The following is a 25,312-nucleotide window of genomic DNA, read 5'->3' on the forward strand; positions in this document are numbered from 1 at the left end:
TGATCAAAGTATCTACCCCTCAGCCAAAGACCCCTAGAGAATGTTACAGTTTCCTCAGAAAGCACTAACCTGAGGCTTGTCATGTCAAATTCAGGCTCCATTTTACAAAAACATCCCAATGCTCGGAGTATGCAAACAGCCTTTGCTCAGCCTCCATAGTGACACCATGGGAACAATCAGAAACCTTATCATGCCATCACACAAATTTATTGAGAGAAATGTGTTTTTTGTCACTGGTGATGTATCTGAGTAATGGATAGATAAGAAGAAGCTGTATTGGGATAGTATGAGAAGTGACAAAGTTAAAGTTGTTTGCGTGACCACATCTGCAATTGCTAATGTTCCAGACAAAATGTGTGTGTGAAGTCAATTCTTAATTTGGGCTTTCTGATGGTTTTTCGTTTGCTTTGTTTTTTGATGATATATAATTGTCAGTTTGACAAAACAGAGTCAATGAAAAGATGAGGTATTCTCATTTTGTAAATAGTAATAATATTCATAGCAATACTCATGGAACTCACCAGTATAAACTGAAAAAGTGTTGCCTTACTTTGCTTCAGTCTCATGAATGGTAAATGACTTTCAGACAGTCTTTGCATACAGTGTTAGCAATAGGACATGCTGTACCTATGGATACCAAACTAAAGTGCATTTCATTGTATTTGATACTAGAAACGTCCACTGTTGCAGATGATTTTATTAGTATTCACTCTAATTTTATTTAGCTTTTCTTTGAGAGGTTGGTTTTTTTTAAAGCCAGTATCACTAAGTATATTGTAAATACATGCTTTCTTATCAAAAGAAGGCAGAAGGTAGGAACATAATAGAAGTATGTATGTTTACAGTGGTTTTCAGATCTAGTATAGTAATTTCAAAGGAAATAATGCCTTCAGAATGTGCTTTGAGAAAGGTTTTTCATTTTTTTCAACTGAATAAAACACAGGATGGGTTTATTTTCAGGGAGAACTGTAGTAACATACTACACTAGCCTGCCTAAATAGTTCAGGCATACAGTGGGAAGAGAGACTGAACAAGTAATAATCAAGGATAATGAGAACTTTCTAACAGAACATTTTTATATGCAGGAGAACTCCGGCACATTACCAAGCTAAAACCTTGGAGCCTCTTTGATGTGCTTGTGGAAAAATATGGTTGGCCTCATGAAGATGCCGCACAGTTCACAGATTTCCTGATTCCCATGCTAGAAATGGTTCCAGAAAAACGAGCTTCAGCTGGAGAATGCCTTAGGCATCCATGGTTGAATTCTTAGCAGAATCTTCAAATGTAAGATTGAACCAGCAACCACTTCCAGTGCATCGGACCTAAATGGTGACTGTCACAAATTCTTTAACAGGATCACAAGTGAGCTGGCTTCATCCTCAGACCTTTATTTTGCTTTGAGGTACTGTTTGACATTTTGCTTTTTGTGCACTGTATTCTTGGGGAAGGGTAGTCTTGTCTTCAGCTGGTAGTTTACTGACCCACTCTCTTCAGAAAACACTTAACGTGTCTTTAAGCATCATTTCTTGTGTTGTGTGGCATTCAAATGTCAAACTTTTGAACAAACTATTCCCCCCTATCCCTCTGTGTTTTGGCAGGTTTTGTAACTATTTATGATGAAATATTTTAGCTGAGTATTATATAATTTACAAGTTTGACATCAAGTCAGAACTGAGAAATGGCAAGGAATTGTACAATTTTATTTTCTGACAAAGGGACATCATTCTTGTATTATAGTGTATGTAAATGCACCCTGTAAATGTTTATTTCCATTTAAATATGGGATGGGGACTCAGATTTCAGAGTAAAGCTACTAAGTTTAAAGAGCTTTGTAGCATACAAATTGCATGTAGCGGACTTCAAGCTGCTTTAAGGATTTGTGTAAACTTTCCATTTTGTAGAAGTTCCTGTACATTAGATTATAAACAAAGTGGCTCTGGTTTACAAGACTTCATTCCACCAATGGCACTTTAAAGGAAGGCTAGACTTCTTTCTAATGATAAAGTATGCATTATCATTTAGCACTCCCTTTTAGAATTTTTGCCTATTTTAAGTGCTTTTAAGGAGAAAATAGCAATTTCCCTTACAATGTGATAGTGAAGACATGGTACCATATGGTGTTGCCTTTTTATAAGCACTGTAATTTGTACTATACCCAAAAGATTAAAAGTGAGCATGGGAAATATTCTGTCTAGGATTACTGATCTTTTACAATAATATATGCTTGAGGTACGAAAAGGATTGACCAAAAAGCAAATATAATTTAGAGGACAAAATAATTCAATGTTTGAGACAGTTCATGCTCATTCCATTCATAGCTTTACATGCTCTGAAAACGAATTGCACTAGCTTTTTCCCCCCATGAATTGACATATATAGCAATTAGTTTGCCCTTTGTAAGTTGCACGCAAAATTGTAAATGTTTCCAGGGGGTGAAAAAAGCTAAATAGACTCAAATTCATAGGCAATACAGATTTTAGAATGTAAAATATGGAGGTGTATTTTGCCCTCTTTTAGAAGTCAGTGGGGTGAATGTAAGTTTATTTCTGGTTTTACATAATTATGGTGCCACTTTTTTGACTGTCCATTTTAAATTTATTCACATGCCTTTGCAATAACTAGATAGCTCTGTGTTGTAACAATAACCAATTGTTTGAGGTGCTTGCAGTTGTCTAATTAAAGTGTTTTGTTTTTTCAGACATTGTGCTGGTCATTCAAATGCTTGATAATGGTAAATCCAACTGTTTGATAGTCACATTTCTCAGTAGGTTTTTTAACCTAGCATACTGGAAATGCCAGTTGACAATTCATTTGTAAAATATCTGTACATGCTTAAAATCTTTTACTTAATACATCAGAGCTAAAATAGCACCTGCAACAGTTAACTCACTGCTTGTTCAGACTCAGAAATGGCATTCCACAGAACTTGTTTAAGTTAAAGTAACCTTTGCTTGCTTTTTGCCCTTCTGTGTATAATTAAAAATGAAGATTATTTAAAACATCTTGGTAGAGTACAACACAATATGCTATTATTCAAGAGACTTTCAGCCACATTTGGCAATGCTAACATTTGGGTTTTAGAGCAGAGAGCAATGGCAGCCATCTACTTAAGGACTTCATACTGGAAAGCTGTTTTTTTTAAAAAGGCAGCAAGGATAATATTGATAGTGTGAAGACAAAATGCTGCAATGAAAGCAAGAGAAGACAGGAGGTAAAATTTTCTGTTTCACCGAGGAGTTGCCTTTAGGTTCATCCTGTTGCAACAAGTGATAAATTTTCAATACAGGAAGGAAAGAAAAACTTAAGAATTGAAGTATTAGTTTAAAACGTCACTTTCTAGGCACCAAACCAAATATTCCAATATTACAGCTCTTTGCACTACTGTAGCTATTTTTACAAAAGTTACTGGTATCCTAACATTCAGTTAATGGTGGTAACTTAAACAGTACCATTTCAGACACGTACTATGCTGTCTTTTACCCATTTCTTTCAAAAAGCTGTAGCTACTCAATTTAAACTGGCAAAATGTTTTTGACTTTGTCTCGTACAAAATATGAGTTCTTGCTTCCAAGCTAGCTAATGATCCACTCACTTATTTTATTAATACAATGGCTTTGACCACCACAGTAAAGTATTCAGAGTAACAGCCGTGTTAGTCTGTATTCGTAAAAAGAAAAGGAGTACTTGTGGCACCTTAGAGACTAACCAGTTTATTTGAGCATGAGCTTTCGTGAGCTACAGCTCACTTCATCCGATGAAGTGAGCTGTATAGCTCACGAAAGCTCATGCTCAAATAAACTGGTTAGTCTCTAAGGTGCCACAAGTACTCCTTTTCTTTTCACAGTAAAGTAATAAATTGTGGCTCTATAGGGTTGGGTTAAGGAGGTTACTTGTTCATAGCTCTGGTCGTTGGCATTGACTGTAAGCTATCTGATTGTTTAATTAGTTGATGGTCTTAGACAGTTCCTAGTAGACTTTGGTTGCTAGACTCAGGAGAAAAAAATACAAGGATGTGAATAGTAATGGAACTGAATTGCCTTTCCTGTAGTAGTAAGAAAATCGATTTCTAATGCTGTTCCCAGTCCAATGCCTTCTTTCACCAGTAGCAGTTGAACATAAAGACAAAGCAACAGTTCCTCTTTACTCAATCTGATATACTAGCTTTTTATAAACTGGTGGCTTTTCTTGATTCTTAAAAACCTGAAAAAAAATTAACATCCACAATAAGCTACAGTAGAAAAGTTACTTGACACCCCATGCCTTCAGCTAGTTTCACAGGACTAATTAAACTTTGACTGTTTCATTAAAATTATATACAGCCAACTGAATTAGTTTTAAGATCTGAAATAATTGGTCCTACTACCAGACTGGTATTTAATAAGATGATTAAAGGCTTGTCTTTATGTTCTATAGCATAAAAATTGGTGCACACATTTCTTCTGTGCACACATTCAAGCATAGTGGCAGCATCTTCGCTACCATACAGATATCTTATCCTAGATATAAAGTTAAAACACTGAACTTGCATTTTAACAATAAGCTTTCTGGCTGTATTTATTCATTTCTGTTAAGTCCATTACCCTCCATGTTACTCTTTAGCCACAAAAACATACCCATCTCCTCTCTTTTGGTAATAAAGTTCATAAATCTTTCATTTTTATGTTGAAATGTCTTCTCTTCACAATGTAGGTGGTCGTTTTTTGTAAGTACTGCACTATAACAATGTCTTAGTGCATTTCAGGAATTATTTTACAAAAAACCATACATGTTGAAATTCTATTTTGAACTTTTAGAATAGGAAACATACCTATAGGTACTAAAATATGGGCAAATGTTCCTGTGGTCTATCTTCAAGATCAGAATAACCAATATTTGAATGGTAACTGTACCAATGTATGAATATTTATCCTGTACAATGCATAAACTGTGTGGATTAGTTTTGTATAATGTAACATGTTTCAGTAAACTGACACTACACTGATATTTCAAGTAGTTTTTCCTCATCTCTAGTCACTAAGATTAGCAGGAAAAGGACACACTAACCTTTAATGCAGTGGTTTTCAAACTTATTTGATTGTTGCCCCCTCTTCTTCGTGGCTGTAGTAGTTTTACACCACACACCTTCAGAGTTGGGCAGCCGGAGAGCAGTAGTTGTGAAGGCAGCACAGAACTAAGAGTGGCATGTATTATCACCCTTACTTCTGCACTGCTGCTGGGTGCCCAGCCAGGAGCTGCTGCTCTCTGGCCACCCAGCTCTGAATGTGCACAGTAAGTTCCCCACCTGCCCCGTAAAGCTTCTCATGTCCCCCCAGTTTGAGAACCCCTGCTTTAATGGACAGCTTCACAGATGAAATTTGAGGTGGAATATGCAATTGGTCAGCTTTCCTCAGTCAGTTTTTCATGCAGGAAGAATAAAATATCCACGAAATGGGAATTCAGAGTATTTTTGAAGAGGAAATAAAGTACTGCCATCACTTCTAATTATAGCACTCACAATCCTGGCAGATTTTTAAATAGCTGGACATGCAGTCATTTATAACCTTATTTTTTCCTTAAATACACAACCCTCAGGACAGTGTTAAAACTGACATAATTGTGATTTATTAACATGAATTAAAATGCCCAACCAGTGCTGCAATGTGACAGTATATTAAAAAATTAAAGATCATATACTGTACTACTTCCACAAAGATCACACATTTTTGCAAAAGAGACTTGTCATTATGTACAGTACTATATCAAATGAAAGAAGCCTTAAGCAATTTTACACGCAGAAAGAAACAGTATTTACAGCAGTTGTCGGAGATATTAGAAACAATCTATACATTAAATTACATTTCTGTAAATAACTGATGAAACAAAAGTCATGTCCACGCCAAACTATAAAAATCTGTATTGCATTGTTTTCTAGCTATATGCACACAAAGAACTGTCGACAGAAGAAAATGAAAAACCTATTCGTGCCATCTCTTATCAGTGTACTTATTTAATTACATATGTATAAAAAGTAATATAGAAAACATTCACTAAATGAATTTAACTGCAACAATAAAATTTAAAGATTATGCAGCATCAAATCTACTGCCAGAAAAAACTGCTGGAATGTTCACTTACAAAATAAAAAGATATACCTAATACTGGCTGAACAGCACATTTTCAGGAATTTTAAAAAAGCAAAAAATGGAAAGAATACAATGAAAGAGCACTGGTGTTTGCTTTTATACAAAGTATCATGTACAAGCTTTAAAAAGTACCTTGAACAGGTACATATGAAATATACACAGTTTATCTTACAGGAACATTTTTAAAATGTTTAGGAGCAAGGGTCCCATTTTAATGCCACCCTGAACCATGGTAATTATTTTGAAAAGTTGGTGGCACCTGTGCTCTGTGAATAGGAATTTGTCCAGGCACTGGAGATGCCTGCTGAGGTCCTTGCACACCATGAGGAAGGGTTACAGAGCCAGGATGAGGACAGAACCCTGAAGCTGTAGGTGTTGGAATACTGTTTGGTCCTTGAGGTTGGATATGAGGACCTTGACCTGGTAGTGGACAGTGAGGTCCTGTTACAGCAGGCTGATGTTGAGGTCCAGGTCCCAAGGTTGTATGATGTGGGGCTTGTGATGAATAGGAAGATACACTTGAATGAGCACTTGAAGGAAAATGTGGGGGTCCTTGATGTGATGGATGGTGTATCCCTTGTGCTGATGCTGGGTGATGCCCAGAGCCTAAAACATTGGAAGGTGGAGGTGGCGGGGGTGGAGGAGCTGAATTTACTACATGCTGGTGTTGTGCTTGCAGACCTTGATGTCCTGTTGTGGAATGAGGAGGTTGATGGTGGGGCAGAGGACCTGGGGGTGGAGGTGGTGGTGGCAAATGGTGACTAGCAGCTTGAGAATGAATGTGTGATCCAGGGGCTACTGCCACGGCATGAACTGGACCTACTACGTGTGCTACAGAATGCTGCTGATGGGAACTTTGCTGCTGTACAAGATGAGGTCCTGGAGCAGGTGGTGGTGGAGGAGGAGGAGGTACAGCAGATGCTGAAGCCTGATGATGAATACTGGGGTTCTGAGATGGCAAAAAATGCCCTGCAGTTACATGGTGTCCTGGAACTGCTTGCTGGCCCGTAGTGCCAGGAAGTGCTTGATTTGGTCCAGAAGAGAAAACAGTTTGTTGGGGTATGCTACCCTTTAACTGACTATAACTCTGAAAGTTTCCAGAGGGCTGCTGGTTTTGATAGTAAGTAGAAGAAGAAGGGGGTGGGGGAGGTGGTGGGGGCGGTGCACTGCTGTTCAAATTTTGTTGGTTAAACTGACTATAAGTTGCTGAAGATTGTCCCGAAGGTGCCTGGGTGAACAACTGTCCACTAGCTTGCTGCTGACTACCAGGCTGAAGGTTCTGTGCTGCTGGATAAAAACTTCGGTGTGTTTCTCTCTGAGGTGTTCCAACTTGAGGTGACTGTGGATGATGAGGTCTGTACGGAGATCCTAACTGCTGTGAGTGAGGCTTTGGTGAAAGATAACCATGCTGTACAGGTGCGTGAGGAGTAGATGACTTTGGAGGATTTTCTACATGAGGTGAAGGGGGACAGTGCAGTTTCAAAGGTGCAGAAGGCAGCTTTTGTGAATGGGAAAGTTGCTCTGTTGAACTACGCAAATGCGACTGAGATGGGTGAGTTTTTGAAAGTACTTGGACATTATTTGTCAGTTGTTTTTGTTGCAGCTCAGATTTTGGATGATTCGCATTCTCAGCCTCTGGAGCATTAACTGCAGTTTCCCAGTGAGAATCTGGTTTTGTGGGTGTTCTCCCAATTGATTGCGCTGAAACTACAGGACCAGGTGAAGAAGGCTAGATAGATGAAGAGAAAGAACAAAGTCAGTGTAACTTTACCCCAAAATGTTTTAAAGTATATATATAAAAACCAGTTTCTTAAAAATAACTTTCACCCAGTAAGTGTTTTAGAAATCAAAAAGATTTTGTTTTCCTTTGGCAGGTGCACAGGATGTTCATTATTTGAAGAAAAAGAAAAACAAAACGATAGATACAGTTGGAAGGCTAAGCTTCCTTAATGGTAGCATTATCCTCATGATACAGTGTTACTAAAATGCACTGAAACTTCTTATTTATACAGCATACAAAGCATCCCAGGTTTTAAAAAAAACAACACTGGAGAAGACGTCACTACTTGAAATATCTTACAATCTATGTTATTTATAAAAGCCCTGGACTGCTGATACTAAGGGATTTATTTCAAGTTCTATACAAAATAATTTACAGGTTTCACATCAAACTTCAAATCTTAAAACTGGGATAATGTGAACAAACTGACTGAACATTACAACCTGAATTCCTCCATTTAATATTATGCCAGTAGCTACCACGCCATTTTCTTCCTATCAGTGTTAATTACCCTCTCTGTTAAAAAACTGACACTTTATTTCCATATGAATTTAAGCACATAGATTAGAGTTCAGATTCCTTGTAAAATTATATCTATTTGGTTTTTTAAATGAAAATGCAAAACCACTGAAACAATTTGTCTCCCCCAAAAAATCACTGCAATTGTGATTTTGGTCACTACCATTCAACACAACACATACCAAATTTTAATTGAACTGAGATAGCCAAAATATTCCATATTTGAATGAGCCTATGATCTATGAGGATTGAATAGATTTTATCTGTTCATATTCCAGAGAATTAGGATAAAAAACAGATGAATCAGTCTGGTTATTCTTTGGAATTATCAGAAAATCTTGATAAACAATACCACTTGTACTATGCTAAGGTATAATGATCTTAAATGTGCTTGTTGGTGTTGGCAAGTCCTTTGCAATTGAGAATTCCTATCATGAATGAAAGCAATGGTAACTTTTTACTTGGATTAGATGAAAAATTTCTTATGTGGCATATTACATGGTTGAGACTTGGCTAGAGTTATTGCTGCTCATATTCAACACAGATGCATAATAGGTAAAAGAAAAAAGTTCTTGACAACTACCTAAGTGAAAAGCACTTCAAACAATCAAGAAAGACATTCCCAAATGTACTACATATCTATACATACTAATCTAATCAAACTACACATTAGTGCTGTGTGCATCTTATCTACGCATGCGTGCGCGCACACACACACGCACACACACTATTACCTTGCTTGCTTTTGAAGGACTCTTGCAAGTCTTTTGAGAAGTATCTGGGGACGGACATTCAGTTGTGGATTCTGGATTTTCAGGATCAGGGTCTACAAACAAAATCACAGTAAAATGTAGATATTTGATAAATAAGACTTTCGTAAACACTACTGAACAGTTTACGTTCAACTCCAGAGAACTATTTTTCAAGTTCTAAGTGATATGATTCAACACTGCAAGCATGATACGAGGTCATCTGCTTACTGACCTTCCATTAGTTCAGGGAAATAAAGGACCTTAAGTTGCAACTGAGGAATGATATTTGAATGAGATGGTGAGTATGAACTACAAGGTGATCTCGTCCTACAGATGAAGCAGATCTAAACATAATATTAAAATGGCTAAGAGCTATTATGTGGATTAGTTCAATGAATCCATTTTCTGGACTGATAGTAAGCCAACTTACCACTGTCCTTGTCTTTCCTATGATCACTGAGAAGTAAAGCTCTTTGATAACTTCGCTCCCTCACTTGTTCCACTGAAGTTGAAGCAGTCCTTTAAAAAACAAACAAAATATTCTTTACATTAAAGAGATCTAATTCTACATTTCACATGTCAGGATGTATATAATTTAAACTCAAACATAGGGTGAGAGAGCAGCTGTTTGGGCAAGAATACTGTGTAGCATACTCACTCACTTGTTCTTGTATAGACAGTATACACAAAAGACAAAGAATGCTCCTATCGACAAACATGTAATCAGTTAATTAGGCTGTTCATTTTAATAGATTCTCACTTCAAATATGGAATAAGTTCAACAATTTCTGCAACATGTTATCTGAACAGAAAAGGAAGTTAGCACTAACAGAATTCCTGTTAATATGAAGAGATTAGAGATCAGGATCTTTTTTCTTACTGTAGAAACTACATGGATGAGAAAGGGAAGGATGCTCTGTCACTGACATAAATTGGGCACCCAACGTTGGTGGACATTTCTGAAAATTCAGGCCTAGTTCTCTGTCATTCAGTTTATCCATTGGTAAAATAGAGAAGATAATATCACACAGGGTGATGTAATGACTAGTTCATTGTCATTTGTAAAGCAGTTCTGGAAGGTGCTACATGAGCACAGATTTTTTTGGGCAGAGTCCAAGCCATATGAGCTAGAGTTGAGAGCAGTGCCAAGCATTGGTAGGGGAAATGGACAACACTGGAACTCTTCCTCTGCATTCTAAAATGTTTTGATTAGTTATCAGTGAATCTACAGGATTACTCTACAGTAGTCTTGTTGGCTTCTGAAAAACATTTGGTTTCTTAAGTCTTGTAAGGAGGTGAGTCAATCATTAAGTAACTTACCACATGAAAGGGCCTAAGTGTATTTAATGGATCATATATATAATCAATTTATATTGATTATGCATTTGCTCATATGTATTACTAACTAGTATGTGAGAGAGAGAGAGAGAGAGAGGGAGATCTCACATACTAGTTAGTAATACATATGAGCAAATGCATAATCAATATAAATTTATACATAGTTTAGTATGGTTCATCAAACTTTTGAATAATCATTTTCTGGGAAGGAGTGCAAAACAACATTTTTGGCTTACTAAGTATCCCTAATTTCTTTTCTTGAAACGTCCCTGATATTTGAGTGCAGAACAAGGATGAATTAACAATGAGGGGTCACAATGTCCCCACCAACTATAATCAGGATAAACCAAGAAAGTCCTTGTCAAATATTTAAGATTGATAGTATTGATTAAGTGTATTGTGGAATCTTACATTTGGTCATAAATATTGTTAATCATTATTATGTAATGAATCAAAGAGGGGTGTTGATAGACAGCAGGGTGTCATCTTGGGCATAGAAGGGTGTACGCAGACTTAAGACTATACACAAACAAAGGCAAAAACTTGTCTGTATATACTCAGCAAGATCATTGACCAAACATACCTCAACTGATCACTAGGGTGTGGCACTTTGTACCTATTCTGAAATAAACCTGATCTGAACTCTGGAGTCAGCCGTGTTTTTTCATCACCCAGCAGTATTTGTCTGCCTTGCTAGGTTTGTATGGTAACCTGTAGGCCTGGTTGGTAGTCCTGAAAATATCCTTAAAGGTCTCTAATAATGCTTAATGGGGAAAAAATTAAGCAGCATCCAGTGTTCAGACTAGTACTTCTTTCTATCCTGTTTTCTCTTCCCCCCCCGCATCACTCTTTATTTCTGCAGCCCAGCGTCTCCCACAGTTCTGGATTTCTGGGCTGCTCTTCTATCTCTGCAGCTCTTGGAGGTGGATTCGTGTTTTAGCACCACATGATCTGGTAACACTCCCCCTGTTCCTGCTTGCTGCCAGACTCTGCCTCAACAGCAGCAGACAATAGCACTTTCTTTTACTCCCACTCATTCTATTTTAACTTTTCTGTCCAGTTTTTTTAGGTAGTGTTCTCCCTCCTGGTCATTCTTCCTTCTGCTCCCTGGTGCAGTTAACCTTCCCTGAGCCTCCACTACAGTCTCAGCAGCCAAGAAAGCACTCTGTCAAATTTAAGTAGTGTTCTATATGTAAGGTAGGCTTCTCAGGTGGATGGTGAGTTGCACCCAGACTTCTGTCCGTAATTGCGTTAGGTCCCAGAGCTACAAGTTGGACAGGCAAGTGAGGTCCTTTACCAAGCAAGGCAGCTGCAACTCCAACAGGGAAACAATGGACCAGAAACCCCAGCGCAGAGCAGGAAGAAGCTCCAAAAGCAAAGAACTCTGCCCACTCAACTCAGGGGATCATGCAGAACACTCCTTCCCGAGCCAATTTTTTTGGAATCTGACAAAAAATTCCCCCTTCCAAGGAATGGGACCCAGTGGGGGAGGATTCTGAGACAGACCTCTCGCGCTCCAGGCCCTAAGGAAGGCAAGCTACAAAAGGCCTCACCAAAGCTGCAGCAGAAACTAAAAAGATTAAAAAATAAAAAAAGAGAAAGCACAAAAAATCCACAAGATAAAGTTCTTTGCCTCCTCCTCCTTCCCCTCTGAGGAAGGTGCACTGTCTGAATCTGAAACCTGAGCAGACTCCTGAGCACAAACCTCACCTCTCAAAATCCTCCCAAGGCTTCAACAGCCCTTCACTCCTCCTTCAAGGAAGTGATGAAGAATTAATGGAACAAGCATGTTAAAAAGAGTAACCTCAGGCTCTATAATGTTCAAGAACCAAAGGGCTCTACTGCTGAGTTACCAAAGGATGATGCACTATAGCATCCTCCCTAGTGGGGGAATTCTATCCTAAGGAATCCATGGATAGAAAGATGGGCTTTGAAGCCTTTTCTGTCACAGAGTGTCCCTGGCAGCTACCTAATTTGCAACATCATCTCCTTCCTGGCTGAAAGATCTCAAAGCCCTTAAGGACAGAGATCACCCTGAGTTTGGCTCCAATTTAAAGAGTCTCCCAAGCAAAAGCATTTATAGCTGATGCCTCAATGGATTCAATAAGGTTCTCAGCCTAAGCCATGGCTTCCAGCTCATTACCCAGGTGCCACCTATGGCTCTGACCAGGGTGGATAAAAATTAGTGATTTTTTTAAATTTATTTAAATAATACGTTTTTCTTTTTAAAAATAAACCTGTTTTAAATGAAATATGAATTTAAAACAAAATATGTTAAGGCCTAAACTTGTTATAATCTCTTAAAACATTTAAATAAAAATATACTGACTCCATGAGGCTATCAAAAACTTTGACTTAACTTTTTTCTATATAAAGAATGAATCTGGGGTGAAAAGTCTGACTTTTGAGGTCAAGCTTTATAAATATGGCATAAAAGGCCATGAGCTGCATTAAGGGCTTGACCCTTGGGGGGACCCAGAGGCTGTGCTACTAGGTACAAGAGACTAGCAAAGTCATCACAGGCGTTGGGACCCGACCTCTGACTCTCAGACACACCATCATGTATTTCATCAGAATCATCCACTGAGCTCACCTGAACGGTTTCATATTCCTATTTTATAGCTTCTTTACCTGAGCTCAGATAAGCTTAGTTCTCAGATTATGAATATTTAGGATTCCATACATTATGGAAACTTACTCTCCAGCTCATGGAAAAACAATGACGTTGATGTACCCAAACCATTTAAAGGTGTTTTGTTTAATAAAAATAAATTTGATATGTTGTTTTGTGTGTTTAATTAAATTCCAGTTACAATCCTAATACAGCTTGACACTAAGAGCAAAAAGTTAATTATCTAGTAAATAACCAATATCATTCACCATTTTCTAACATACTAAAATGTACAACTAATCAGAATCTGAAAATATTGTTCTACCACATCCATTCTTCAGCCACTCACCCAGTTCAATGACTACGTAAAACAATCTGATCCAGAACAAACTAACTATCTCATCTGCATATGGAAGCGACAGAAAGTGTTCCCACACAAGAAGGGTGCTCTTGGTTCTTACTCCATCTTTGTCATTATACAGAAGTGCAAGGGGGGTGGAATCAGAGCTATTCTCCATTTCAGAAGGCTCAAAACAAGTGGATAAGAAAATAAGTTTTGGATGGAGACCCTATCCCTGTCCTAGGGGGAATTCTTAACTTCAGTAGATCTAGCAGGAGCATATCCCCACATAAAGCGTCACTGCAGTCTTCTGAGGTTTGTCTGTGGCAGGAAACATCACTGGTACCAAACACTCCCATTGGGCCTGTTCTCGCACCCCAGGGTTTTTACAAAAATGGTGGTGGTGGTGATAGTGAGACTCAGGTTGACGGGCACTCCCCTTTTCCCCCTTCCGGGATGACATCCTGACCAGAACTCCAGTGCAGTAAGCAGTGCACAGGGCCACGTCCCAGACAATGAATCTCCTTAAGGCCCATAGCTTCATCATCAGGGACAAGAAAAGTTATCTGGTTCCATCCAGGAATTAATTTTCTTGCTCTAGAGTTGCAGATACTATATTTTCAACTCCTAGGACTCCTGGTGTCCTGGATAGGGATCACTCCATGGTCACAATCATGCATCAGAAGTCTTCATACTAAAGGTGTAGAACCACTCTACAGAACACGAGAGATCATGTACACGTTCTAACACAGGTGATCAACTCCTTACAATGGTGGTCAGCCCAAAGCAATGTCTGCAAAGGTGTGGCCATCTGCCTTCCAGATCCTTTAGTCCTTGCAGTTGAGATCACTCTGGAGGATTGGGGAGCTCACTTAGAGACCGAGACACCCCAGGGAACCTGAAGCAAGGAAGAAATGGCTCATAGCATAAACCTAGAGCTGAGAGCAGTCAAGCTAGCTCTGCTACGGTTCCTGCTCAACCTAAGGGTGAACCACATCCTGGTTCAATCAGACAACACTACTATAATCGCATATTTAAACAACCACAAGGGAACTATAAATGGAAGCAATGGAAATAATGAGACGGGTGGAACAGTTCCTCCTTTCTCTCAGAGCACTCCACATTAAAGGGGACCTGAACCAGCAGGCAGACTGGGTCAGCAGGTGCAGGGTCAACAACTCCGACTGGTGTCTGAATCAGGAGGTTTTCAATCTCATTGGTCAGATGTTCAGCCCCTCTTCAACCGAGTACCACTGTGCCTCAGGTGTCTGCTCTTAGTAGTGTGCTATTTGCAGAAGCCTCAGACTCCCTGGCAGATTGAGCAGTCTGGTTCGCCAAACGTGTGCTCAGGCCACTTTTTCCAAAATGGGACCTTTCGCAAGTTCTGACTCCCCTGACAAGCCATCTTTTTGAGCGTTTGAGGTTAGAGACGGCCTTTTATCTATCTATTGCAACTTGTTTCTTAGTAGTTGTCACAACCACCAGGAGAACGTCGGAGCTGCCAGCCTTATCTATACAGGAGCCTTACTGCATGGTACATGAGGACAAGGTGATGTTCAGGACACCAGAATCCCTTCTTCTCCTAAGTAAATTCCTCCTTCCGTGCTTCCCAAGAGGTTACACTTTCTTCGTTCTGCCCAAAACCACAAGATCCAAATGAAAAGATCCAAATGAAAAGACGTGGCACACCTTAGGTGTCAGAAGAGTGTCGAAAATCTCTCAAGCACACAGACTCAAGTTGCAATGGGGGAGGTTTAGATTGGATATTAGGAAAAACTTTTTCACTAAGAGGGTGGTGAAACACTGGAATGCGTTACCTAGGGAGGTGGTAGAATCTCCTTCCTTAGAGGTTTTTAAGGTCAGGCTTGACAAAGCCCTGGCTGGGATGATTTAACTGGGAATTGGTCCTGCTTCGAGCAGGGGGTTGGACTAGATGACCTTCTGGGGTCCCTTCCAACCCTGATATTCTATGATTCTATGACTCCACACGAAGATCAGGCTCCCTATTTGTGCCCTTCCACCCAAAATGCCAGGGACTCAGCGCTTCCAAGTCCTTCATCATGAGGTGGCTTAAACTATGTATTGTGGAAGCCTACAAATCATCACTGGTTCCTGTGTCAGAAGGAGTAAGGGCACGCTCCATGAGAGCCTTAGCAACCTCATGATTGCAACAAGTGAACATGTCCACTGGAAATCAGTGAAAGAGCCACATGGTCTATAGCTAGTACCTTCATTAAGCAAGCACTACAAGGTGGACCAACTATTTTCTGCAGAGGCCTTCTTTGGCAGGAAGGTGCTCCATGCAGTGGCTTGGAAATCAAGAGACTTTTGAGTGACCTCACAAAAAGGATGGTACTTCTTTCCTACCAAACTTTTTTTTTTTATAACCCTCCCCACTTCTGTTCATTGCTTGCTACTTCAGTGGGAGATGCTGGGCTACAGAATGGAAAATTTCTTACCAATAATTTCCTTTCTGCTATCAGCAGCTCCCATTATTTTACCCACCCTGGATGGTTCAGTAGTCAAGGGTCAGATATTAAGTGGAATGGTTACCATATGACCATCTTCCTTGGTCTAATGTATATATTTATTTCGTTATCTCTGGAATATTTATTAATGATGTTATGTAAGTTTTATAGTTTGGGAATAACTCATCTGGCAGCAAGCAGGAGCAGAGGGGGCAGGGCCAGACCAGAGGGTGCCAAAATATCGATCCGCCTCCCTGAGCTGTAGAGAGAGGAGGGCACCCCAGAATTGTGGGACTAGCAGAAAGGAAATTATTGGTAAGGAATTTTCCATTCCCCCTGTATCTTCTGGTTTGCTGGTTGATTGCTTTATCTTTGCTGTTCTTCAGGTGCCTCCCTTTACATCCTAATACACTAATTTCTGCATGATCCCCCATTGCAAAGTTAATTTTTTTTTAAGTACTCCATTAAAAACCTGCCTAAAGTTTTGTGAAGTCCAGCTGTGAGAATTCTGCTGCTCAACAGGGGCAGCTCTTCCTGCTCAGCTTCTCAGCCCAGGGTGAGCTGAAGCTTTGGGGGAACTTCTCTACAGTAGGGAAATGTGACGAAAATTCTCCATTGTTGCTAACACCAGATCACCTTTACCTGTGCTAGCAACATTGGGAACCCTAATGTAGATGGGATGCTGTTCTTTCCAAAAAGTGTAGTTAAAAAATACTCTATTTTATGTGGAAAGTTACAATCTTGACCTTTCCTCCTGCCATCCTATCTAGGCTTTTATAATCCACAGAAACAAGAAATATTGATTTGTTTCACCCTGGCTAAATAGGACTATTTACTAACACACCTCTTCACCATACAGCATTTTAAAACATTTAAGTGCTGAATAATCCACGTGAAAACTTTAAGTGACAGGACCGAGCGCGTATACATATTCCAATCACTTCCCTGAGGAATCTATTCTCTGTGATTGTAAGGAAAACGGAACTAAAATATTTGTTCAGTCACTTGAAAGAAAGGCTTCTGGCCAAAACTTATTTTTTATGAAGTAAATGTAGATTAGGTATTCTGTTCAAATGTATAATTTATGTATTTATAAATGGTATCCCATTGCCTTAGCTCTTAAGTCATCCCACCATAGCACACTGACAAAATAAAAAAAAAATCAAAATACAAGTTTGACAAAATTAGATTCTATAAAATACCCCCATATCTGTTAATAAAATAAACTGATGCTATGTAATATTTCCTAGACACTCTACAAATTTAGAGTGAAAATGTAGCAGATTGCTTCTCCAATTGTCTATTTGGCTACGCAAATACATTTTCTGAACTTGCAACCTGTGCTAAATGGCTTACCATTGAACTTCTGGTTCATTCTTCTCACTGGAAGAAGCTTCTTTAGTTGGACAGTTGTTGCCAGCTTCTTCTGGAGTTGTATTATAAACAGTAGCTGGCAATGGTAAAGGTAGGTTAGCAGTGTTATCAATTTGCTCCCCGTTTTCACCACTGTTATACCCATCATTAGCACCATTGTTACTGCTTATACTTCCTCCACCAGCAGCATGAGGAGATACGGTAACCAGAGAAAAGCTCTCGGTCTTGGAACCACTTTTTCTAGCTTCTCGTTGTCTCTTTCGGTATTCTAATAAAGACACCTATGGAAAAAATATAAGAGGAAAAGTTTACTCATTTTTCTTTACACAGAGTTAACTTCTGATTGCTGATAAAATTAAATTGAAATAAAAATCTACAGAGCAGTTCTCTTTAAATAACTTCAAATGGATATACCACTTAAATTGTCTCTAAAATGTAAGAGGTAAGTAAGTTAGTAGGGCTAATGATACTCTTTTTCTGGAGATTTACAAAATGATTTACTTTGGTATCTGGTGAATAGAAACAGGAGTACAGGCAGAAGAAGCATGTATTTCTTACCTAGGAAAAGGCAGAGAATGGATCTGGGGCAGCGAGTGTGAGAAGGTCCCACTATGCAGAAGCTGCGCTGTTGGGGACTGCATTGTAAATACTGGGACTTCAAGCTACCATATGATAGTGGTGGCCATTTTAAACTATTTTATTTTTCTGGTTTTACGCCGATGCATTTGCATTTAAAACAAAACAGAACAGCAGGCTGATGGTTTGTTCTGATATACGGAAAGATTTGTGACATCCGTATTTGATTTCCATAACTTTTTCTTTTAAATAATTACAATCTGAATTATTTCCAATTCATGCATTTTTGTTTTCAATTAACCCTTTATTATATAAATAGTATATAATAATAAAGGTAGAGATTCAGCATACACAACATTATTTGTCAAAACTGGTTTCATTTCATTACTGAAGAACATGATGTACATTATATATCTTAATGTTAAAGGTTTTATATATATTTGTAACTTTCGGAAGTCTCCTTAAAATATAAATTTTTAAACAGGCTGTGTTTTTTATGCTTCCTTCTCTCCAGGAGGAAAATCGGTGCAAAGCTGCTCTCAGCGTACACCTTTGGGTTTGAAACAAAAAGCTGAAATACTGATATTCAGGCCTGGACAGTATTTTTATTCATTAAGAAATCAGCCTTCTGTGCAAGTTAGATTTAACCCCTTTATGCTTTCATGTCTATTACTGGCAACCTGTGCTGAGCCTTATCTTCATAAACCCCAAACCCAGGGAACAGAAGTGCCACAACAGAAAATGCATGAGATACTGGGGCAAATTCTCAGCTGCTATAAATTGGCATAGTGCCCCTAAAAAAAAAAAAATTACTGAAGCTACACAGATTTACAACTGTTGAGATTCTGACCAACTGCATACACACACACACACACCCAATGACCAAGATTTTTTAAAAAATAGAGGCTTAAAATTAGTATCCTGAATCCATTTTTGGGCACAACTGATTTTAAAAAATGTTGAGTACCAACAGCTCCCACTTAAGTCATTATGAGAAAGGAGGAAGTGGTTGAACTATGAACATCTCCATTAAGTCTGACAAATAGAATTAGGGCTTGTCTACATATAGAGCACTGCAGTGGTGCAGCTCCACTGCGTCTGGTGAAGACGCTCTATGCCAATGGGAGAGCGTTCTCCCATCAGCATAATAAAACCACCTCCGCAAGTGGCAGCAGCTATGTTGGCAGCAGAAGCTCTTCCACTGACATACCTCTGTCCATACTGGTGCTTATGTTGGTGTAACTTATGTTGCTTGGTGAGCAACATACACTATAGGGTAGACATAGCCTAAGTGTTGCCTTATCCTTCATGTATTTACTGTTTTGTAAATTAAGAGAAATGGTGGGAAATTAGAAAAGACTGTGACCAGTGATATGATAAGGGACCCATCCAAGGGAATTCAGGTCACTTTATTTTGAAAAAGATGGATAGCCTCAGCATTTAGTTGACTTGCAAACTGTTCCAATGGTGAGGGCCTCAAACTTTTCCTATTAGAAAGGATATGAAGACTGAAGATGCATTCTACCTGGGGAAGGAGTGAGACAGGGCAAGATTAAATGCCTTGTCTTCCTCTGTCTCACTCCCTCCCCAACCCCCACACTCATAAAATAAGTAAATGGAATTCAGATACTCATTTTGCTTAAAGCAGTCCTTTAAACAGACATGGTTCAACTTTTGAAGAAGCTAATTATGCAGTAGAGGAGCTTGATATCAACAACGTTCTCTGCATGATAACAAAAGGAATGGTCTCTATCTAGGGTGACCAGTAGCAACAGTGAAAAAACGGGATGGGGGTGGAAGGGGGAGAGGTCCCTATATAAGTAAAAGTCCCAAAAAAATGGGACTGTCCCTTTAAAAACGGGACATCTGTTCACCCTCTCTCTATCCATAACTGAGCTTAGTATTTTCTCCCCATATGGCACAATTCCACCACAGCCAGAGGGTTCCTGTAGGTAGTGCGCCAGTGGTCTTCCCCAAAGTTGATTTGCTTTCCAAAGTAATTTTTCACCGTCTCTCATTTTCATACTTCATTTAACAATATTTGATTCTTCAGTCGAGATCCCAGTTCCTTGACGTAAGAGCAGTATAACTTGTGCCAGAACAAGAACAGTTCTTGAGGGTATACTCCATATTCTTCATCAGGAAGAAAAGGTCAGAAATGTATTATGTTCTAGAGCTGATGGAATCACAACATGTGTAAGAAAACTGCTTTTCTGGACAGAGACCCTATGCTTACCGTTTATTGTAATGTCGCAGCATCTCTATTACCATAGTATATGAGCGTCTCAGTCTTTACCATGCTTCTCCTCACAGCACTCCTGTGTGTTAGGGAAATCATATCCCCATTTATCAGATTGGGAACTGAAGCACAGACTACGTGAGTTGCCCACAGTCATACAGGAAGTCTGCGGTGGAGCATGGAATTGAAGTGTGGCCTTGTGAATCCCACTCTCGCACCCAAACTACTGAATCCGCCATATGTCTAACAAAAGTGTAATTTCATATATCAGTCCAGAATGTGGTAGCTGTTTCTTCAGGTTCACCTACGGTCACAAACGCTATCAATACACGGCCTCTTGGTCTTCTATCTGCATCCAGAGCTTTCACAAACATTCTCTTAATGATAGTAGCCAGTCTCAAGGGCCCCCGAGCATACACGTACTTTTGCCTAGGTAATATGTTAATCCAGACTTTCTTCAGCAAAGCAGTTCTCTACTCTGAAGATGCTCGTGAATTTAAAGATCTGAGAGCTTGTCTAAGCATGAAACTTATAGAATAAGATATGGTTTTAATTTAAAGCAGAATAGTTGTTCTGAAATAACTCCACATGTGGACACTTATTTTGGAATAAGTGTCTACATACGAAATTACTCCAGAATAACTCATATGTGGACAAACCCTGATCTGAGATGCACATATAACAACTTGGGAGGAGAGAGATATATACCAGTAAGGAAAGACTTATCAAGATCTCCTTCTATATATACACATCATTATTAGGCTCTGTTTCCATTATTTGGAACTGAGTGTTTTGTTTAGGTGTAGTCTCATCTACACATGAGGAAGATTCAGAGATTACTGCCTAAGGAATACAAGCATATCCCAATCTGTGAACAGTAAAGCGTGGATTCTGTAATCCCATCAGTTCTGATGTCAAAGATGCAGTCTGACCAGCCATCCTCTCTAGAGCGTCCTCAGAATTCATGCAAGTCTTCTGGTCTGAGAGTTCTCTTTCAACTGGTGTTGAAGTTGAAATTAAGCATACATTTTTCTAGATTTGAGGCCCTTTCTCTTGACCTTTCAAAAGGAAGCCTTGAACTCCCATGTTGTGATACAATTGACTAACATGACAGCAGTATTGTAGATAGATGAGAAGCTCCGTCATCCATGTAGAAGTCATTTCCTGGATTGGCCAGAATCTCACCTAACCTCTATACTCCATGTAAGCAATCAATAACTCAGGTAGGTATTAGAGAACCTGTACATTTGGAATAGTCATTTGCAGTTCAAAGGTATAGCTAAATATTGCATTTGGCAATGTGTTGAAGGCCAAAGCTTTCACAACAAAATGCACTGTATCCACAGAAACAATGGCCATTAAAGATGATACCAGATAAACATCTAAGGATTTTCATGTTCTAGACTGGTGCAATCTGTGGTCTGGAGGTCATTGTACTATATCATGAAGTACTCATGGATAAAACCACTGTAAACTGGCTGCTTTAAGACTTGAGATCTTGTCTTAGTTTCTTTAAATTTTCCTTTGGGAAGAAGTTCCCCTATGGAGGGGATAAACCATATCTTTTGCTGATGCCACCTCAGTATGTACTATCCTTGGGTTCCTGCATTTGGTAAAATTTTGGAGTCTGCACAATGAGCCTCTTGCCCATGTCTGGAAACTCTTAGGCTGCCACAATAATATTGAACAAGTACACACCTATAACTAATTTGATCTTAGAAGTAAGGGACTTAACTTGACCCCTATCAGTATGCTTCTATAAAATGGTCTTAGATGCCTCGATTCCAGTTTGGTAATTACTTTTCTCCTCATGGTTTCAAATTTATTGGACAGGAAAAGATTTTCCTGCAATTTTCTCTCAGGATGCTCTTCCTCAGTTTCTACTAATTCCTCTCTTTTTTGATACAGAAGGAAGAATAAAGAAATCTGATGTTTCTTTGATTTCTTGTTGTGCTCTTTGGACTTTTTAGCCCTCCTTTTATTTCTTAGCTTTGGTGGGAGAGAGAGGAGGTTTGCAATTTTGTCTGCTTTTCTTGGAAATTTCTCTTGTGTGAAACTACATTTTCTCTCTCATCAGGAGATGAGTAACTGGTATGGTAGACATAAACCCTACACTACAGTACTTTTGAGAACATTCCTCATCAGTGAGAGGAGGGGGTAGGAAATTATAACTTTTAAAGTATGCTGAACACGGATTTTAGGACTGTGGATGGAGTAGAGAAATCCCTTTGTTGCCTAGCTGGCTATGCCTGGATTTAAAGACAATGAGGCTCACTTAAGCATCAGATGAGGATGAATGGCAGAGTAGTTGCAGGAGTTTATAGCTGTTTGGCTTCAGCTGAGATCAGGTTCCTTTCCTCCTTCTTCAAGGTGCCTTGGAAGGAAAAAGGGCTGCAGTGACATGACTGGGAACAACCATGCCTATGAGTGTCAGAACAACACAGCTCGCCTTCAGTATCTAGCTGCAGATGTATCTCTCAATCTGAGCACAGCCTGGACTTGAATTTCCTTTTCCTGAGCTGATCTGCCATGTTGGAGGGGGTAAAAAAAGAGAAAAGGGGGGGAAAACCCTGTTCATTACTGTCACAAAAAGTCTGAAAAAAGGAAGAGGAAATCTAGAAGTGCTAATGACTATGGGGGCAGAACTTCTGGCAAATTGCCAGGTGAGAGACACCATCATCCCCAGTGTTCCTGTTCCCCATTCTGTAAGGAGAGAGAAGGGGTACCACTCAACATAGTAACATCTACTGAAGACATTATGCAGGAGATTTTAGTGCTGGTAATGGCTGACAGTTACAAATGGGCCTATAGCCATACATACCCTAAATGTACTGTAACTGTTTCATTTAAATATTCTTTATACTTCAATCTTTTTTAATAAACTAGTACTATGAGTTTCTTTGTTTGCAACATATGATTTTTAAGCTGACAGAATCTCTTCAACTATAGTATTGTGATATTTTGGGATAGAAGCAGGTATATTGATTTTCAGGTATGAAAATCAGAGGTTCCTTTTTAAAAAGGTAATCTGTTAATCATATAATGAATGTAATATCTGCATTGTAATACCTGTAAAAACTGATCAATAATAAATTTGTTTTTATTAATGTGGTTATTTATTCTCATAACAGTTATGCATGTACTGGACTATATAAAATAAATCATGAATGATGCTTAAAGTTGTAACCTTTTTCTTTTGTGGAGGATTCTGGGGTGTGCAATTTCCATCCATCAAGATGTCGTTATTGACAGTCCTTCCAAAGCCAGATGCAATTCCATCTTCTGACGTACAAAAAACAGATGCTTCCATAAACATGCCTCTTGCATCATCTTGAATCAGGCACTTTGACTCACTTATTCTGAATCCACCTCCTACTTCCAATTGATGTGAAGGTGTCAAGTCCCTCAAATTAGAATTCATTGAAAAATTTACACCTGTCCTGTCTGGGCTTTTTACCCATGTAGAATAAATTGTACCCCGACCACACTGAGCAGTTTCTAGTTGGCTGTTAGAATCAGTCCTATCATGTGAGGGGGCTTCCAAGTTTTTATGCAGTGTACTTTGCTCAATTACTTCGAGTCCCAACTGAAGGTCTGATACAGATTCCTTTTCTCCAGTGCACTGCCTGGTGACATCGGTCCTATTCCTTGGACTAGAATATCCAATAGTCTTTATTTCTTGCAGGCCCATTTCTGTCAGACTGGAATTTCTGAAAGAATTTAGTGCTAGAATTGTGGATGATCTGTCATATCCCTGCATGGAGAAGGGGAAAAAAAAAGGCATATAGAAGATATTATTTTTTCACAATATAACTTTTCTTCTTATACTACTACATGTAATATAATGGAGACTTCACTAGTGACTGCATCCTTAAAGCAGAATTAAATCCCTTTTAGTTATGGGAACAAAATTATTTTAATCAGAATTAGACCACTTACTCGCAGAGGGCACATTTAAGAGCCACGTTCAAAATGATGTTTTTGTTTGTTTTAATGCCTTCCTTACTGCCACCTTAACACATGAACATTTAAGGAGAGAAAAACAATCTCATGGACAGGCCAGTTTAAAAAAAATAAACATTTATCATGTTTCTACTTTTGCTACATATGTTGATAGATGTAACATTTTAATCAAATGAAGATTTTTGAATTTGTTTGCAATATCAAAATACTGGTGTTAAATTTTAGATGTCAGCTCTTATGATACAAAGAAATCTCAACAGAAGCAGGGTTCCTGGTCCTAAAGAGCTTAAATGACATATGGCAGGCTCCTTTCCAAATAGTGCTTCACCTAACAAGAGCCAGAGGGTTCCCTACTACTAGGCCTGCCGACAGAGAGGCAGGGGTCAATTGCGCAGGGGCCCGGTAATTTAAAGGGGCTCAAGCAGATGGGATAGATATGTATTTTTTTTAATAAAAATTAAGATAAAAAAAAGAAATCCAATTTCCTGCTGCTGCTACTCTGTACAGAACACCATCCCTCACTGTGACAGTAACAGTTTGCCAGAACGCTGCTGCACCTGCTCGTCTGGCAGAATTTCAGTAACAGCAGCCTGGGAACCACGGAGCTTGCTGCCTCCTCTGGCTGGTCGGGAACTGCTGTGCCTGCCGTGCTGGCTCTCTGGCTACAGGGCAACTCTGAAGAGGAACAAGGTCCCTCTGAGCTACCAGATTTCCTCCCCCAAGACTACAGGACTACAACTCCTTGCCAAACACAAGCCAGACAGTTCAGCCACCCAGTCGAGCCATCCTAAGTTTCCCCCTTCGCTGCCACTAGCACTGACTCATGAGCTGCTATCACGAGCACAGGATGAGGGGCCACCTCTACCGCTCAGCCAAGGAACGAGGTGCAGGTTTTCCCTCGGCCTTGCCTCCTCGGAGATCTCCTGGTAGATTTGGCACATCATGCCTGCTGTCTCCTCATTGCTCTGGGTGATGATGTCGCACAGCACCAGAAATGCAAGTACTGTATTGTATATTTTAACTTTGTTGGTCATATTCAGTTACATCTTGTATATCAGTTTTTTCCTTGTCTTTTACACATGAATCACATGAAAGCTTATGCTCAAATAAATTGGTTAGTCTCTAAGGTGCCACAAGTACTCTTGTTCTTTTTGCAGATACAGACTAACACAGCTGCTACTCTGAAACCTGTAATTAGGTGTTTAATTAGCCTACTTGATACTTTAGGTG

General features: G+C 39.2%; 2 protein-coding genes across 22 annotated transcripts in view; one reads left to right on the top strand and one right to left on the bottom strand.

The window, feature by feature from the left end:
• Positions 1-4,660, top strand: part of SRPK2 (SRSF protein kinase 2) — a 311,814-nt gene extending 307,154 nt beyond the window's left edge. For 11 of the 17 annotated variants that reach the window (XM_043551828.1, XM_043551872.1, XM_037889171.2 and 8 more), the window contains one exon: positions 1,086-2,699. In XM_043551828.1, the coding sequence (XP_043407763.1) occupies positions 1,086-1,270 (185 nt within the window). In that variant the 3' untranslated portion in view covers positions 1,271-2,699. Of the gene's footprint in view, positions 1-1,085 lie in introns of all 17 variants that reach the window. The other 6 variants (XM_043551885.1, XM_043551812.1, XM_043551834.1 and 3 more) reach the window with 1 other exon arrangement.
• Positions 4,661-5,578: 918 nt separating this feature from the next.
• Positions 5,579-25,312, bottom strand: part of KMT2E (lysine methyltransferase 2E (inactive)) — a 61,025-nt gene continuing 41,291 nt past the window's right edge. For all 5 annotated transcript variants that reach the window (XM_037889178.2, XM_037889181.2, XM_037889180.2 and 2 more), the window contains 5 exons: positions 23,307-23,873; positions 17,287-17,585; positions 9,604-9,692; positions 9,156-9,247; positions 5,579-7,851 (listed from right to left, as the gene is read on the bottom strand). In XM_037889178.2, the coding sequence (XP_037745106.1) occupies positions 6,334-7,851; positions 9,156-9,247; positions 9,604-9,692; positions 17,287-17,585; positions 23,307-23,873 (2,565 nt within the window). In that variant the 3' untranslated portion in view covers positions 5,579-6,333. The remainder of the gene's footprint in view (positions 7,852-9,155; positions 9,248-9,603; positions 9,693-17,286; positions 17,586-23,306; positions 23,874-25,312) is intronic.

Source organism: Chelonia mydas, chromosome 1 (assembly GCF_015237465.2).
Source record: "Chelonia mydas isolate rCheMyd1 chromosome 1, rCheMyd1.pri.v2, whole genome shotgun sequence".
Classification (NCBI taxonomy): Eukaryota; Metazoa; Chordata; order Testudines; family Cheloniidae; genus Chelonia; species Chelonia mydas.